Source organism: Dryobates pubescens, chromosome Z (assembly GCF_014839835.1).
Source record: "Dryobates pubescens isolate bDryPub1 chromosome Z, bDryPub1.pri, whole genome shotgun sequence".
NCBI lineage: Eukaryota > Metazoa > Chordata > Aves > Piciformes > Picidae > Dryobates > Dryobates pubescens.
The window spans coordinates 85841712-85859035 of NC_071657.1; the positions used below are offsets into that span (position 1 = coordinate 85841712).

Below are 17324 nucleotides of genomic sequence, written 5' to 3' on the forward strand. Positions count from 1 at the left end.
TTCCTTTCTTTCCTTTCTTCCTTCCTTTCTTTCTTTCTTTCTTTCTTTCTTTCTTTCTTTCTTTCTTTCTTTCTTTCTTTCTTTCTTTCTTTCTTTCTTTCTTTCTTTCTTTCTTTCTTTCTTTCTTTCTTTCTTTCTTTCTTTCTTTCTTTCTTTCTTTCTTTCTTTCTCTTTCTTTTCTTTCTTTCTTTCTTTCTTTCTTTCTTTCTTTCTTTCTTTCTTTCTTTCTTTCTTTCTCTCTCTCCTTTCTTTCTTCCTTTCTCTCTCTCCTTTCTCTCTCTCTCTCCCTCTTTCTTTCTCTCTCTCTTTCCTTTCTCTCTCTCTCTCCCTCTTTCTTTCTTTCTTGCTCTCTTTCTCGCTCTCTTTCTTTCTTTCTTTCTTTCTTTCTTTCTCTCTTTCTTTCTCTCTTTCTCTCTCTCTTTCTTTCTTTCTTTCTCTCTTTCTTTCTCTCTCTCTTTCTTTCTCTCTCTCTTTCTCTCTTTCACTCCGCCCTAAGCAAGACTGGGGGCTCCACTTGTTGTGGACACGGCATAGCACTAGGGGACTGCAGCCCCTTCTTTGATCTGCTAGACAGATGGAAGGCCCACGTGGTGACGTTCCGCACTAACTCTGGGCTCCCAGATCACAGTCAGAGAAGAGAATTTCATCTCTTCGTTATGCACTGCTTTCAAATGCCTCTCCTCCTCTAGCTCGTGTACGTGCTTGGTATCGCAGGTGGATGGCAGCTCTTCCTGGGTAACTTGGCAGAGCAAGCACATCCTGAGCAGCCCGGCACGAAGCCGACAAACACGAGTATCAACGACTGCTTCTATTTCGGGCTGTGTTACTATGCTCTGAGCCCTTTCCATGTATGCTTTCTTGCTTTCCAGCTTACGGGTGGTGGCAGGGTACTGCCCCCTAGTTAAAGTGCCCACTAAGTCAGCGGTCGTTGGAAGTTTCTCACCCCTCCTCAGAATCTTCCCCAGCCTGTAGGAAAGTGTCTGAGTGGAACAGTTACGTGAGCCAGTTTTAATGAAAGCTCATCTTTGCTCTTCAACGGCGACCTGGGGCAGAGAAAGCCTCTGAGGTAAACTCAGGATGGATTACATAGCTGCCTCTCTGGACTCCTCCTAGCTTCATGAAGTGGGACGTGTTCCACCTAGGAAGGCAGATAAAGTTATCAGCCATGAGAGGATGAAACCCTGGTGAGGAAGAACAACAGAAAATCTGCTTCTGGCTACCATGATTGCTCAGGGGTGAGCAGTGAACATGTGGTTGTACCCACCCACTTTGGGCACTGAGACCAAAGCACAGCCTGGCCAGAAGACGTGAAGCTTCCTGGCACTGCCATCTCTGTGAGCTGCTTCCAGCAGGTCTCCCACCCTGCAAACACCCACTCTTTCGTGCACTGTCATTTTCCTACATTTTTCATTACCAGAGCTATGTCAGTCCAGGAGAATCTGCCTGTTTCTCAGTGGAGAACAGCCTCAGAAACATGTCAACAAGGCCTGGGCATACAGACATCTACGGAGAACCCAGTACTGAATGTTTGATCTTGTTACTGTTGGGTTTTAGCTTCTGGGATTGGGAATTTAAATCCAATGACACATTTTCTGCAAAGCCTGATTTTGGCCCACTGAGAGGTTGATGCAGCAGCAGAGTGATGACTAAGCTGGTTGGATAGCTTCCCTTCTTCCCTTGCTGCTTCCCCAGGGCTGAAAAGAGCTGCCTCAGCGATGGAGACACCCTAAAGGTAAATATATGGGGATTAAAAGGTGCTGCCACATCTGCAGTGGGCAGACAGGTCGATTATTGAATAACCAACAGTGTGACCAGGGAACAGGTTCTTGGGTTAAAAAAAACAAACAGTGAAAATAGAATATACAAGAGCAGCACAAGAAACACTGATGTGGGCCCAAAACCTGGGAGACGCTAAGGTACATGCAGCTGGGCTTGCAGGTGCCAAAACGTTTTCAGATGCTGTACAGTCCCAATGAATGGTGGATGGGACAAGGCACAGAAAGAGAAACACCTGCCCTAGGACTAAATTTGGTAACTGTTGCTCCAAGGCCAGCATTGCAATGGTGTCCTGCCCTCCCTGGTCTTAAACACTTAACCTGTGAGATGGAGGTGCAGCAGCTGCATTGCTACCTGCATGGGCACTGTGATGGAACCTGCTATACCTTCAGGTGTGCGTCATCACTCCCAGAAAAGCCCTCTGAGCCATCTGCTTGAAAGTCTGTTGAAAAAGAGCCACTGTCTGGCTAGCATTAGGAAAAAATAAAAGGCTTTTTCCCCCTGGGCAACTGGCTCTGAGTGCTCCCAAACTGAACCTAATATGGCAGAATCTTTTCACCTAGGAAAGGTAAAGGAGTTCGGGGAGTACGGCTGGCGGAAACGTGTAGATGCACAGAACGTTGCTTTGGGGCTGTAGCTGCAGCACGGAATACTCCTGCAAAAAACAGAGGAGATAGGGTGAGTGGTGGCCCTGAGGACAAGGGAGGCCCATCCCATCCCATCCCATCCCATCCCATCCCATCCCATCTGAAATTATTTTAACCTTACAGCCTTCTCTCCTTGTCTGTAGAGATGCCTTCGGGCAGAAGTTCCATCTACATAGTAGTCCAACCCTCGCAGGCAGTAGTGGCGGCCAGAGCAGGGGCTGTAGTAGCCTTGTAAGGGTCCCCTTCCCATCACAGTGTATACAGGCACCTTGTGCAGCATGTTGTTGACCACCTCCTTGTCTGCAAGTGGAGGGTAAGGGTGAGGAGAAGCAGCCAGCCTGTCACCTGGACACTAGCATGGCACAGGCACAGCTGCAGCCAGAGTACAGGGACAGGGTGAGGGCAGTTACCGTATCGGCTGAGGTAGGTGGGTTTCACAATGTATGGCACAGGTATGCTGTGCAGGAAGTTCTCCATCCTTGTCTCCTGCAAAAAGTGATGACAGTAATTGCAGGATTGCAATGCATTTGCTGCAGAGCCTGAGGTGCTGGCAGCACCTGTGCCAGCTTCAGTTTTGGGGGGACAGTGGGGGTGAACTCTACCTTGGGCAGGAGTGGGAGGTAAGAGGAGTGCTTATTCCAGGCAGCGCTGTTGTAGGAACCTGTTCTCCAGGTGGCATATTTGTCCTCCTTGATAAAAATTGGGTTGTACTTCTCTACAATGCAAAAGCAACAGGCCAGGGTGTCTTGTGGTGCTGGGGTAACAAGTGGGTGCAGCTGGACAGTTATGACTGTTCCACTGCCTCCCCAAAATGCAATGCCATGGGGCCAGGGGGCATGTCAGGGGTGCTGACATGGTGTTCCTGGGGTCCTTTTAAGGATCTTTGAAGGCACTTGGCACTTCCAGCCTTGATTGCTGGGGACTACTGGGTCCCAGGAGGGTGTCTGCCAGGCAGCATCTGCCATTGGGTGCATTTAGGGGAGAGAACCCTGGGGACTTTCAGGGACAGGGACATTAACTGTGCAGGGATGGGAACAGGTGGCTGCAAAGCACAAGTGCAGATGTGGAGGGAGAATCTCTTCACCAACATGGGGGAGACACAGGATACAAAAGGGGGATGAACAGAGATACTTTGGCACCCTCAGCCCAGCTCCAAGGGGATGTGCCCTGTGGTACACAGGGGAACAACTGGGACCTTGTCAGTACCTTCAGACCTGTCCAGCCAGTACTTCTCAGGCCTGTAGGCATTGAGGTCAGTGAGGTTCCTGTCATACGCCTGTGCTGCTGCCTGGATCAGTTGCTCGATTTGGCCTTGGCTTGATGGATTGTGCACTGGGGGCACTGTTAATCCCTAAAGACAATGGGAAGTGGAGAGAGACACCCAGGCCACATGGCAGCATTTGCATTTGTGGCCATCATGTTGGGAAGGGAGTTACAGGATCTACAGCTGTGAAAGCCCAAGAGCCTGGGGTCCTGCAAAGCAGAAGAGGGCCCTTGTTGTATGAGCCATTGGTGTCCCTGTAGTAACGACATCCCCGTTCCATGCCCTCTGCTGGCTCCCTCATTGTAATGCACTCGCTAACGAGCCTGCAAGAGGAGCCAGCTTGAAGCGTGCCAAACCACAGGGCCCGGACGCTGCATGTCTCACAGACATACCCGCAGTAAAGCCACAGCTTCTCGTCCAGGACCACAGCCGGGAGAGGGGTTTTCAGTGCTCAGATCCACCCCCGGTCCTTCAGACAGTACCGCTGCATGGAAAGCCCCCCTTCCCCTTTGGAACTGCACACTCAAACCTATTGATGGGCAAGGCTGATGTGTGAGAACTAGCGGTGGTGAACATCAGCTGTGACAAGGGGTGCACTGCAGAGTACATCTCCAGGGGAAAAGAAACTGGTGAAACACAGGCCATATATGGGGTGTCAAAAGCTTTCCCATCCACACTCCATGTTCCCCCCACTACACACATGCACACTGTGGCACCTACCTCTGTCACAAATGTGTTTTCTCTCCAGAGCGGCTGCACACACTGCTTGATGGGCTTTCTGACGGAGCATGGTGGGCGGTAGGAGTCGGTGTAAGTGCTGACAGGGGTCTTGAGTTTCTTGGAGAAGAGGAACATGGTGCAGCAGCCTGATGGGATGAGAGTTCCTGGAGTCCCAGAGAGTTCCAGGGATGCCCCGCTGATGAGCAGCACTCCGTGGGGCTGGGGACTTGCAGCCCACACAGTAAAAGGGAGCTGGCCTGGTGCCCTGCTGTGCCAGCCCTGGGTGGTGCTTATGTGGTCAGTGATGTCACAATGTGGGAGCAGGGACATTTGGTGGCATTCTGTCACTCCCATAGCACCGGTCTGCTTCTAGCAACTGCTGCCTGCATCACTCTATGGGCTGTACCCTCCTAGTTTTGTCCTGGCTTGGGGCTTCCTTCCCTCCTGCCAGCAATTACCTTAACAATAGTAGGAAACAGTTTCAACTGGTCCTAGTCAAGATAATTTTATTTTGGGAGGTGCAGGAGCAGCATTTGTGGCTTTTCCAGCCCCTCTGCCCTGTATTTCCTTGGAAATCCTGCAGCAACTCAGCTTCATGCACACAGCATCACACTACTCCAGCCAGCACCCAGGGCACAGCACCAGGCACCACCACCACATCCCGCTTGGGCAACCAAAAGAACTATTGCCTGCTCTGTCTCCTCTTATTAACTAAAAACCTGGAATTAGGTGATCCTGTGTAGCTTGTCTGCTCTTTGTCCTGATTGATGAGTTCTACAGTCCAAGCGAGTGATTCTCATCCATCTCAGCACAGAGAAGCAGCTGAGTTATGCCAGGAATGGGTCTCGCTGAACTGGGTTTGCTTTTCCCTGAGCTGGGGAGTTCAGCAGAAGTCCTTGCCCCTGCAGAAATCCTGCTCTGCCCTGGCTTGTCACACAGCAGCAGCTCAAGCTCCTGGCTCTGGCCCCTCTGCTGCCATGTTTTCCAAGAAGACTGGTAAAGACCCTGGGTCCATCTTGCAGAGTGGATGCCAGCTAGCAAGGTTTGCAGAGCTGTGTTTGCTGTGGGTAGTGGTGGAGCTGGGCACCCAAATGCCTCCAGGCAAATGTGACTTGTGTTGTTTAGGGATCAAATGGAGAAAACAAGCTGCTGTGGATTTTCACATGCCACCAGTCTTGGTTGAGCCAGGTTTAGGCTCTCCATCATCCCATGCTTCTGCTGGGAGCCAGTGAGAGGCTTGGGAGAGAAGGAAGGACATGAAGGTGCCTAGCCCCACACCAGCTCTGTGGCCAGCACCCTGGGGTGGTGTAGTGGTCTGCAGGATGTTGCAGTCCAAGATTCCCAGTTGGAGGGGGAGTAACCCCGTAACAGACAGTCTGTCAGCATGAGCCACTGGCACTGGCTGATTTTGGCATCTGTGACTGTGTGAGGCTCAGAGGAGATGGTGCAGTCAACATGCTCTCACCCTGGTTTGCTCCAATGAAAAAGACTGGCAGGCTGTTTTTTTTTGTATGTATGCTTTTTAATATCATTAATTCTGTTACACTACACACAACTAGTAACAATGATAAATACTGCAATGGAAATGTTAAAAAAAATATTATACACATTCCATGGTTTTGGAAAAAAAACACAAACCAAAACACCAAAACCACCAAACAAACCTACATTTTAGAATAAATTAATGCATAAAACCGATGGTAGAAAAAAAGAAAACCCAAAACAAACCACAACACAACTGATCTGTTTAAGGCAATACTCTACGCAGAAGGGAACATAATTCAACAGTGCTACATGTTCTGAACAGGAAAAAAAAAAAAGGAAAGAAAAGAAACTCTTACAAGATGCAGATTGAGGCTTTGGGAGTACCCCCAAAGAGCTCCCACAACCAGGGACTAAAACCAATGGCCAAGTTAAGTGCAGCATTAATACACTCTCCATATCAAATGATTAGCAGGTTCCTAACATGGACTAAGGTCAAGCTACAACAAATTTATCTTCCTAATTAAAAGGTTATTAATCTCAAATCCTACATTTAACTCTACTTTGCATTTGGCTGTTTCAGCTGTGTTTCATTCACTATATGCAAGGACAGCCAGAAATTAATTTCCTGCTCTTGAGATTGACACAAAGCTCAGGAGGTCTCTCCTCCTGAAAGATATTTCCATTAAATACATCTCAAAACAATCTTGCTTTTGGTGATCCTGAAATGTTTTCTGCAGTCTCTCCCCTGAGGTGCTGGGAACCCCATGGGGAAAGGAGACCTGGGAAGCATTTGCTTGGGTTGTTTCTTCCAAGCTGAGGACACAAAATGATCTGGACTCAGAGGAGTGCTGCTTCCGTGTCTACCAGAAAATATAGATCTGGAGCCTGCTGAAAGCTTTTTGACAGCATGGGAGAAACCCAGCCTGCATCCAGGCTCTGAATACAGCCACAATGTAAGAACTTAAGTAAGGTTGGTGCAAAGCTCCATACCTGCCTGGACAGCCAATGAACTCCAATTATTAATGCAGCCCAGAACTTGGCCACTGGAAGGTGGACAATAATTGTAATGCCAAAAAAAAAGTAAAAAATAGAAGAATATCCCCCTCTCCCTCAAAAAAAGAAAAGAAAAGGGACAGTAGCCACTTTCTGTCAGCTTTCCCCGGTAAATCCCCATCAGCTGCCACCTACGCAAAATGAGCAGTGCCAGATCTCACCATCATCAACCCAGTACATTCCCAGTAAGGTGCATGTCTGCGAGATGCTGCCAGGAGGCAAAGAGGCTTCTTGAGATGCCGTCAGAGCCTCCTCTACTGCCCAGCTAGAGCGCGTGCGGAGGAAGCTATAGCACACGAGGAAAGAGACCCAAGTGGATTTACTAGACTTGTGATAACTGTCCAGGCTGCCTTGGGTTTGGGTGGGAGAGAGGGATGCAGAACTAAGCTGAGAGTCACTTTGGTGCAACTGCCTCTGATGCTCATCATTAGTGCATGGGGCAGCGGGGAGGAAAGGTGATGACTGCTTTGAGGAAAGAGGAGTGGAAGGAGGACATGTGCAATATAACAAGGCTTGCAATTCTAGGACTAACCACTGGACATGGATACCAAAGATTACCTGTGACAACTAGCTATCCTTCTACAGTCGCTGCTCCTTCCCCTATTTCCTGGTCTGATTCTTCTTCAGTTTGGGAGGCTGTAGCTGCTTGGCATCATGGCCAGTGCTGACTCTCCCACCCCAGTCACTGCACAGCACGGGGGGCAACTCAGCTACAGGATGTACAATGAGGCTTGGAAGTCAAATGTTAGGCACAGACAGTTCTGCATGCAAGCAGTGCTTGCATGGCCCTTCTGCTTCAGAGCTTGTGTGGATCTGGAACAGAACAGTGTTTTTCTAAGGAGATGCAGTTCTATCTCTGGAGCCATCCCTCTCACAGGAAAACCTTGAAAGAACGTGACAAGGATGCAATATTCTCCTAGAGGTGAAAAGCACCTTAAAATGAAAACCATCTCAAGCCTTTCCCTTAGGCTTAACATATCCCAGATTATCCTGCAGCACTGCTCAGCTATGCAACCGTTTCTGTTGAACGTGCTGCTTGTGATTGAGCCAAGCAGCAGTCCAGTGACAAAGCTTACTTCATTCTAGGCAAGAGTGGATATAGCTCATCTGAGATTGAAGGGAGAGTAGAAAAAGAAAAGATCCCAGGGAAAACTTCCAGTTTATACTCTCAGATGATTTTTTTTTTAAATGTAAGAGAATTAAACTGCTATGGGAATATCCCAAACAAGCTCTTCAGTGCTTTCTTCCCTCCCAATCTTCTTGCATGTTCTCTGCAGCAGTATGCAGACTGAAAAGATAGTTTTGTGAGAGCCAGCTGCCAAATAACAGGGAAATACATCCCTGGCAAACATCTTCTCCAAATGCTATTTGATGTCTCTACTAATTTCTACCTCACAGCCTTCTGGCACATCCAAGCAACATCAGAAGGTAGTAAACAAAGATAAAGCAGAGTAATACCTTGAAAATGTTCTTAATGTATCTATGGTGTACTTTTTGTATCTTGCTTGCATAGCTGTGCTATCAGTGGTGCCCCATCACACACCTGGTGACATCCATGCAGTGTGGTAGTAGCATCTAGGAACAGCAGGTTTCTCCCCTGTGCTGCAGAAAGGAATGGACCTTAAGAGGGGATGTTACTTGCCTGAGGTTAGAGCAAACATGTGCCAACTGCATCAAGGGACCCTAGATCTCATTTCTGTGCTTCAGCAGTCCAGCAGACTCTCCACACTAGTATTTGGCTGCAGTGTAGAGTTGGGGACATGCTGTTTCTGGTGTGCATCTGAAAGTGAACTTTGCCTCCTGCTGGTATCAGCACTGCATTTGAGATGGATTAACTTGGACAACTGAGATTTGCCCTAGGCCAAGACAGCACTTGGCAACCTTTCTAGTTACTGCTTATTTTCCTTTTCCTGTAGTTCCATCTGGTGCTCAGATGGGTTCTTCCTTTCTTCAAAAGCATCTTCATGTTTCTGTTGAGTCACATACAGGGGACTGTACTTTTCAAGTCTCCTGCACACCATTGTACAGCTTGCAAGCCAGCCCAAGTACAGACAGACTGCAAGGAGAGGTAAGCATTCTATTCAGAACTGCAAAACAATGTCTCAGCCACCACACAGCTGAGCCCAGTAGGTACCTCCTTTTGGGAAAGGAACTAGAAAGACAAGCCAGAAGCAGCTGAGTCCATCCTGTCTGTAGGGGAGTGTCCTGGAGTCCCTTTCAAAGTCCATGCATTAGGGATGGTCATCTGCTTTTGCAGTTGCAAGGCATCTGCAAGCAAGACAGCTAGAACAGCGTATCAGACCCAGTGGCAAACCACACATGTTGGGGGTAGACATGCAGCGATGTCAGACATGATCCAATGACTCTTCCAAGTGCTGGCTTGAAGGTAAGTCTGATAAGACATCAAATGAGCCTTTAGGATGGTTTCTTGGATATCACCTTCCTTTCAGCCCAAGTTCATTTACACCCACTAGAAAAGCAGACTAGATCGTGCTATCTAAAGGCCTTCCTCAACACAAGGCTGCTACTCCTCACAAACATCTGGCAAGGAGGAGTGCAGACAGGAGAGACATGCATTCAGAGACCCTGGAGTTTAAAGCCAGCTTCCATTAAAGGGCAAAATTAACATCTGATAAAAGGAAAGGAGTTGCTTAAACTCAGGTGATTTAACAACTGAAATTGTGTAGTTCCTAACAAAAGGCCAGCCTGGCTTTAAGAGGCATTCAATGCAAATTCCTTTGTGGATGCACCAGCAGCAATATCCTGTTTGCACAGTAATTTAGACAGACAGTGATGCACCCTTTCATATTCCATGGTGCTCCTCCTCTTAGTATTCTGTACAACTTCAGACTGAAAATGGGGCCTGAGAAGACCATCTGGTTTGGTGCAAAAATTGGAACAAGGAACAATTAGTTTTCTTGCATGCAGCCTGCATTTAGGAGAGTGCCTAGCAGCTCTGAAGATTTTAGGGCTTTAACAGTAGGACTCAGTGTTAAAAGTCTTTTCCAAACTAAATGGTTCAATGATTCTATGAGTCTGTACTGCTGCAACAGAGTAAAGGTCTGTGCTCTTTGCTTTTGCCTTCTCCAGGCCCCAGTAGCTGAGACTGGTCTAAGGAGAGGAGGGTCATATAGGAGAGTATGGCCATGTATCTAAATACCTTCTTGGGAAGTCACCACAGCGTATCCTTTAATGAGGGCTCAAGGAAAACCTTCTGGCTGAATCAAAGGTCTGAACACAGGCCCAGACTGAGGGAGTCAGCCCAGTCTGCAGGTAATACATACTGACAGGCTGTCCAGATTATTTCATAATAAGCCAACAAATTTGCCACGTGGTCATAACCTGCTTAAGGGGCTGCAGTTCAGAAGGGTTAGTGTTCAATTTTCTACGATAGCCACATGTACATTGCCTTAATCCATTCAGCCTTTTAGATCCTACACAGGTAACTACTTTTTCCCACCCTTTCTACTTCCCCTAATAAAATATATGAACACAAAGCATAGAGAGGAGAAGCCAAAAAATTGCCATTTTATGGTCCTGTACTGTCATGCCAAACCAGCTGTTTGTGCAACCAACTCCTTCTGGGTGCAGGGAAAAACACTTGGCTTATGCTTCCGTCTGTATTTGGAGGAAGCGCAGGGTATAACATTTAGATTCATCTCCTTCCCTTCCTAAAGGGTTATGCTGGAAGCAGATGCACATCACACAACACACAGGACTGAGGACAGTTGCAGAGTTGCAGAATGGAGGAATGCCTCAGGGCACATGGCAGGCAAAAATCGGCAATAGGGACAATAGAAGTACTTGGTGCCCTGGGACAGTGGTTACCAAGGAAGGTCTGTCCTTCAGAGGGGAGGTGTTAACCCTGGGAGATAAAGTGTCAGTAAGCTTCATTCTGTCTTAGACTGAACATGATGGCAGCATGACAGAGACCTGCAGGGCCTGCAGTCCTCCATAGCTAACCCATGTAAACAGACAGCTTGCTGCTCTAGCAGGCACACTGAAATGCTCTGAGCTCCTGAGCAAGGGCTGAGAGTGTACAGCCTGGCTGGAAGGCACAGGGACTGACCCAGGAGGATAAATGCAGTGAAGATACTGCACGGCACCAATTGCAAAGTCCCTCTTCTAATGAGTGAAAATCAAGACTTGGTTATGTCCTACAGGATTTGCTTTGACCATGGTGTTTCTGTTAGATTTTTTTTTTTGTTTTGGAAAAAAAGACTCATTGGGGAATGTTCTTATTTCTATCTTTTCTCTACATACAGCATTGTTCAGCATTGTTCGAGTTCTTCCCTCCAGCCCCTCAGAACAGCTTGCTACCCTCAAGCTAAGCTAGCACTGGAAGAGAAAGCAAGCACACAAAGGAAGAAATGAAGAGTGGGAGACATGAAGCTTTGTGCTTCTTTAGAAACATTTACAAAATATTCCACTTCACCACTACCAAGCAGTGAGAAAGGGAGAGGAATTCACTTGAGGAATGCTCTTTCAAGAGGAGTTGGCAAGTTAACTAGAATTTCTGTATGCTCAATAAACAGCACCACTCAATCCTTTTTCTATAGCCTGGAGCCAGGGTGGTAGAGTGTGGTTTTAGGGAGTGGGAGAAAACACAGCTTTAACAGTCAGCTAGTGAATATAAAGATCAGAAATCTCATGTGCTTGCTTATTTGCTCACACCATGGATGGTATGGTGCTTTGCACTGCACAGAGTGAAACTCCAGGATGTTAAATAAATCTCCTATCATGAAGAGGACTTCTTAAGGACTCAGCTCACTGCATGCAGGTTTCAGGTTGGGGATCAGTCTCTAAGAGTGGAGCTCAGGCTTTGCCTTTTGAATCAGAAATTCTGATGGGAAACTCAGAATTGCCCTTGTTTTTTCCATTCCCCAGGCTATAAAATAAGTGCTGACCCAAAGCAGACAGTCCTTCCTCCTAATATGGCAGGAAAAATGCACAGTTATGTCTGTGAAAAAGATTTTAACAAAGAAACAAGTCAGCCCATCCTTTGCCTGAGCTTCATGTATGCTTGAAGGCAGCAGTGTAAGGCTGGCCAGGGAGAGGACACATTTCCTAATTCCAGAAATTATTCTGATTGCAAAACAATATGCTGGTGAACTGACATTTCAGTCAGCAACCTATTGTAATGCCAGGTTTCCTGACTATCCCAGCACTTCATACACACAATTGCTCCTGATGAGAGATAACTTTAATGCAGAACAAGCCTGATTCACAAGTGGGCAGAGATGGGATAGACAATAGTTTCCTCTCATGGTATGTTTTCAGCTGAAGCTGTTCATAAACCTGCTGTTGCTGAAAACTCCCATGAAGTCTGACACCGCCACACAGATGCCTTCAGTGTAAACAAATCTCTCCCACAGGCACCAAGAGAGGAGTATAAAGAGAATGTCAAGAGCTGAGCGCTGTAAAAACGTGCTTTCTTCAACCAGCTTTTACAACACTGACCTTCAGACTGTACAGCTCTAGACCTGTCTTGTGCAAGACTTGTCATTTCTTAGCTGACCAAAGTTTAAGATTTCTGGAGGCAGATGGGTCTCACAGGAATTAAGTTTAGGCTGAAGTCAGTGTATGTGAGTAGACTGAGCTCAGGAATATGGGCAAGGACTGAATCTGTGAAGAGCATGCATGGATTGCACATCGAATCTGACATGTTTAGTGATAATTTAACATGAAGCTAAGCATAGATTCCATTGGATATGTGACACACAGTGGAATGCCACCAATTTGTCTGTCTGTGAATGAATTGGGCCATGCTTGTCCTGGCTAGCCTTGCCATAAGAAAGGATGCCCTGCTCCATTCCCATTCCTGTTGGTTATGTAAATGAAACAGATTTAGTGAATGAATTAAGAACTGACCTCCTCTCACTGGTAAAATCTCCTGACATTGACCCCTAATCCCACAGATGGGTTGGTTTCAGTTGGCAGGATTACCTGCAGCCCTAGATGACCCTCCTTGTTCTGGAACTGACACCTTACAAAACATCCCCAGTGCCTTCGCAAAACAAGGAGGTATCTTTGGACCCCTCTGTATTCGCTCTCCAGACCAGTCAGTTCTGCCAGGCACTGCCTGGCACTTAGAGCAACTTTTCTTCTGTTTAGCCATAGTTTAAAATAACTTATCAACCAATCATAAAATGAATTTTTTGGTTTCTCCTGGCTCCATGAACACAAAGAGGTGCACGTCCTACCATAGGAGGAAGCAATGGCTGTTAAGTTTTACAGTTATAGTGGAAAGCACTGATCACAGCCTGCCGGCCTCACTACTGGATGTGACAGGCGGTGGAGGAGGTGGCTTGGCAACACATGCAGGTAGGGTTGACTGATTTAGGGGGGATTAGGTCGAGGTCCTCGTCATCTGGGATCTCATCTAACCGGTACCCATCTTTTAGCAGCTGGATGTTCAAGTCTTGGTTGATCTGCTACAGACAAAGAGACAAACAGTCAGACACTTGAGACTTCTTACTTCTGATGGTCAGTAGATAAAGAAAGTCCCCTATTCTGGAACATATTTCTCCATCACTAGCAGCTGCCCTACCAATGAATCATAGAATCAATAAGAGTTGCAATTCTTAGCATAGCATAGCATAGAATAGAATAGAATAGAATTAACCAGGTTGGAAAAGACCTTTGAGTCCAACCTATCACCCAACACTATCTAATCAACTAAACCATGGCACCAAGCACCCCATCCAGTCTCTTATTAAACACCTCCAGTGATGGTGACTCCATCACCTCCCTGGACAGCCCGTTCCAATGGCCAGTATCTCTTTCTATGAAGAACTTCTTCCTAACATCCAGCCTGAGACTGTGTCCTCTTGTTCTGGTGCTGGCCGCCCGGGAGAAGGGACCAACCCCCACCTGGCTACAGCCTCACTTCAGGTAGTTGTAGACAGCAATGAGGTCTCCTCTGAGCCTCCTCTTCTCCAGGCTAACAGATACAGATGAGGGTTGCATTTTGTTCTAGTTTCTTCCAGAAAAGGAACATCTAGAGTGAGATATTCCAGAGTAGAAAATCAAATCTTTGCCTGAAGACAAGTTCTCATTTAAACCAGCTGGCAGATGGGCTCTCCCTCCTTTCAACTACAGCAGTTGAAAGGTAGTAAAGCCTCTTGGGTTTCTGTAATCTCAGATTTGAGAGCTGTCTAACCAGATCGGGGTGTGCAACACTTCATCAGTGCACAGAGATGGCCTAGATAATTTGATCTGTTTCTTCCCCTTGGTTGTTTCTCTGTGCTTCAGACATATTTTGCCCAAGAAATGGATATGAGGGGGAAGAATTCCCAGCATCTTGTGTACAAAATGGCTGCTCAGCACCCTGGATGTAAAATCAGATCCTACAGAAGGAGTAGCAACTGACTCAGGAGAGAGCTTGGGCATATGTTTGGAAAAAAAGCAGAGGGATTAACAAACCTGAGCTTCCTGCCTTTTCTCTTTGAAAGGGCAGGTGTTTGGATCTGTATATCCTCCCTGGAAATTCTGCTTGCTCCAAGTAAATGCACACTGGGTGACACTGACAGCCCTAGGAACTGGAAATCACAGCACTCCCTCAGATCTTTTATTTGTGTCCTTGGCAAGCATATAGTTGCTGAGTTGGTGTGACAGACAGGTTGATGCTTTTGCACCACATGGGACAACATTGTAGGACTAAGTGAACACAGCCAATGGGCAGATCTCTCTGCCACAGCAATGCTGGAATGGAGGCACTTGGACCACCAGGAAAGAAAGAAAAATGACGCAGTTTTCTATTCTATTCTATTCTATTCTATTCTATTCTATTCTATTCTATTCTATTCTATTCTATTCTATTCTATTCTATTCTATTCTATTCTATTCTAGACTCACAGAATCTATACCACTGGTGTATTTGTTGTGTAGCCATTTCCCGCAGCACAAGGCCAGTCTAGGCTGCTTCTGGCTCCTCTACTATTAGTATTCATGGCAAGCATGGCAGGAGAGAGTATAACTCACCTCAGCTGATGAGTATCCTGAAGAGGAGTATCTGGACATGTCAAAGTCATCATCACTGCAGGGAAGGACAAAGAAGAAAACAGTTAGAGACACCTGTATTCCTTGGTTATCCCTATCTTTCTCACGCCATGAAGCTGTCCTTGAGGCAGAGAAATTACATCAAGAGAGCCTGAAGAGAACTTCCACCTGTGACCCTCAGATTTTTCCACCACAGTGCTGTTTACTCACATCTCTTATGCCTTGTTTACATACACAGACCACTTAGGGCATATGCCAAAGGGCAGAGCCAGGAAGAGTGCCAGCAGCCTGCAAGAGCAGTTTTCAGCAGGGGGTCGCTTCAGTGCTGCACTGTGGCATGAAAGCTCTCTTGCACTGTTAGGTGAATCATCTTATTAACACTGCATACCTGTCCGTATCCAGGGCTACCAGTGGCTTCTCATCTGGACTCTGGTCTAATGACGAGTAGCCCTTATTGGGAACAACAAGCCTGAAACAATAAAACATTGCATGTTAACCACATGTTAAAGCTCAGTACCACACACTCTAGAGCAAAGCTATATGATAGCTAGGCTTCCCCCGTCTCACTGTCATGCAAGCTGCTCCTTATCATTGAGGACATATTTAAATGGGTGTAATTCAGAAGAAGCAAGCTGTGTCTCTGGGTAGCTTAGAGGAGTTTCACAGGGATGAATGCTGGACATGCCCTGGGAACAGGCTACTCTCTGAAAGAAAAAAATGTTGGGAGTCTCCACACTTCATTCTTGTGAACCCGATTGGGTAGCATTGCTGATCAAGTCAGATTGCTCATTTCTGTGTTGCTTTTTGAACCTAGGAGTGAGTACATTAAGACTAGCAATAAGTAAATATGAAAAGGAGGCTAGGAGAAGGCAGAGGCTTAGTGCTCCTACTACTTTACTACTGGAAATTAGGGATGCAGTCTTTCTGCTTGAATTCCTGCCCAGCCCACCTCAACACAATGCTTCCGAGGTCTCAGTTCTAAATTTAGTAATATGAGAGATATGTGCTGGTGGGTGCAGTGTATGACCACTTATAATCCTATTCTTTTATTTTATAATGTCTTTCACTTCATCAGAACTGTTACACAGGCTGATGATCACCTTGCACCTTTAACTGCCTAGGAGAGTTTGTGAAATGGAATACAGGCTTCAGAGCCTCCAGGTTAAGCAAAATGCATTAATACAATAATATGTAGTTCACAACAGAGTACTTCCACGCACAAAACTGCGAAGACTTTGCTTTGTATTTAAAATAAAATCAACCAAAATGACCAAGTGGAATAAGATTCTGTGTTCAGGAGGTGGGAACTGTAAGAGTGATGAAAATCTGCTTGTTCCATGGTTTAACTCAGCATCCATCCCAAGCTGAGAACTAGACTTTAGCAACACACAATGACAAACAATGACGCTTAGCTGAGAGTTTGGGAAATACAAATCTGAAGATGATTATCCATCTCATCAATGCTCCAACTGCCCTGTAACTACCTGCAATGCTTTTCTACTTCTGCTCAGAAAAATTCAGGAAGCCATTACAATTTTAGCAATACAAAGGCCTGACAGGCACTGTAGGGTAGCTCAGGGAGAGTAAAATATAACAAATGTCGCCATAAAGCGTATGCATGGATTCATGACTAGTTGTATTTTCCCACTGTGTTCATTGAAATGCAAGATTAAAGCAATTAATTTTAAAACTGAAGCACAATTTCCAGAATACTGTACCAGGGACGAGAGAAAATGGAATTCACTTGCTAAATTAGGTACCTCTTCTCATAGCACTGGGATGGTCCTTCGCTCCTGCAGTATGCAGGAAGGAAGTCAAGAAGCAAAGATGTCTGGAACTGAAGCTGTACTCTGGCAGGAGCAGCTTGCCCATGCAGATAGCAGAAGTGCTGAGTTCTATTCTTACTCTTCAGTTTTCAAGTCCCTGCTTTTTCTGTACTCATTGATGGTTGTTACTACATCAGGGGAGGTTCAGGCTAGATGTTAGGAAAAAGTTCTATACAGAAAGAGTGATTGCCCATTGGAATGGGCTGCCTGGGGAGGTGGTGGAGTCACCACCATTGGAGGTTTTCAGGAGGAGACTTGATGGGGTGCTTGGTGCCATGGGTTAGTTGTTTGGGTGGTGTTGGATTGGTTGATGGGTTGGACGCGATGATCTTGAAGGTCTCTTCCAACCTGGTTTATTCTATGTATTCTATGTATTCTATTCTATGTATCATGAGTGAACAAAGCATTACCAGGGGATCTAGAAGAATGCTTTGTGGTGCTATTTACTTGATAAAAAAAAAAATCACTACATCTTTTTCTTGATATATGTAGCATTTTTCTGGATTACACAGAACTTCAGTTCTCCTGAAACAGACAAAAGGTGTGAAGACA

At 46.3% G+C, this 17324-nt stretch overlaps 2 protein-coding genes across 4 annotated transcripts in view; both read right to left on the minus strand.

Moving 5' to 3' along the window:
* Positions 1–1032: 1032 nt before the first annotated feature.
* On the minus strand, positions 1033–4542 carry CZH9orf24 (chromosome Z C9orf24 homolog). Its single transcript, XM_054177809.1, has 7 exons — positions 4408–4542; positions 3630–3774; positions 3026–3138; positions 2834–2909; positions 2545–2723; positions 2366–2431; positions 1033–1398 (listed from the first exon to the last, which is right to left on the minus strand). Exons 1-7 carry the CDS (start codon positions 4540–4542, stop codon positions 1033–1035), a joined length of 1080 nt encoding a protein of 359 aa, XP_054033784.1.
* Positions 4543–11157: 6615 nt separating this feature from the next.
* The window catches only part of FAM219A (family with sequence similarity 219 member A), a 104729-nt gene continuing 98562 nt past the window's right edge, over positions 11158–17324 (minus strand). For 2 of the 3 annotated variants that reach the window (XM_054178428.1, XM_054178426.1), the window contains exons 4-6: positions 15335–15415; positions 14929–14983; positions 11158–13379 (exon numbers count right to left, since the gene is read on the minus strand). In XM_054178428.1, the coding sequence (XP_054034403.1) occupies positions 13221–13379; positions 14929–14983; positions 15335–15415 (295 nt within the window). In that variant the 3' untranslated portion in view covers positions 11158–13220. The remainder of the gene's footprint in view (positions 13380–14928; positions 14984–15334; positions 15416–17324) is intronic. The other variant, XM_054178427.1, reaches the window with a different exon arrangement.

Excerpts from the sequence above, each read along its gene's own strand:
- CZH9orf24 (XM_054177809.1), bottom strand. The coding sequence starts at position 4,542 with ATGTTCCTCTTCTCCAAGAAACTCAAGACCCCTGTCAGCACTTACACC. Across the intron at positions 2,724-2,833 it reads CACCTACCTCAGCCGATACG|ACAAGGAGGTGGTCAACAAC; the intron begins GTAACTGCCCTC and ends CTCCACTTGCAG. Across the intron at positions 2,432-2,544 it reads ACAGACAAGGAGAGAAGGCT|GAGTATTCCGTGCTGCAGCT; the intron begins GTAAGGTTAAAA and ends TGTTTTTTGCAG.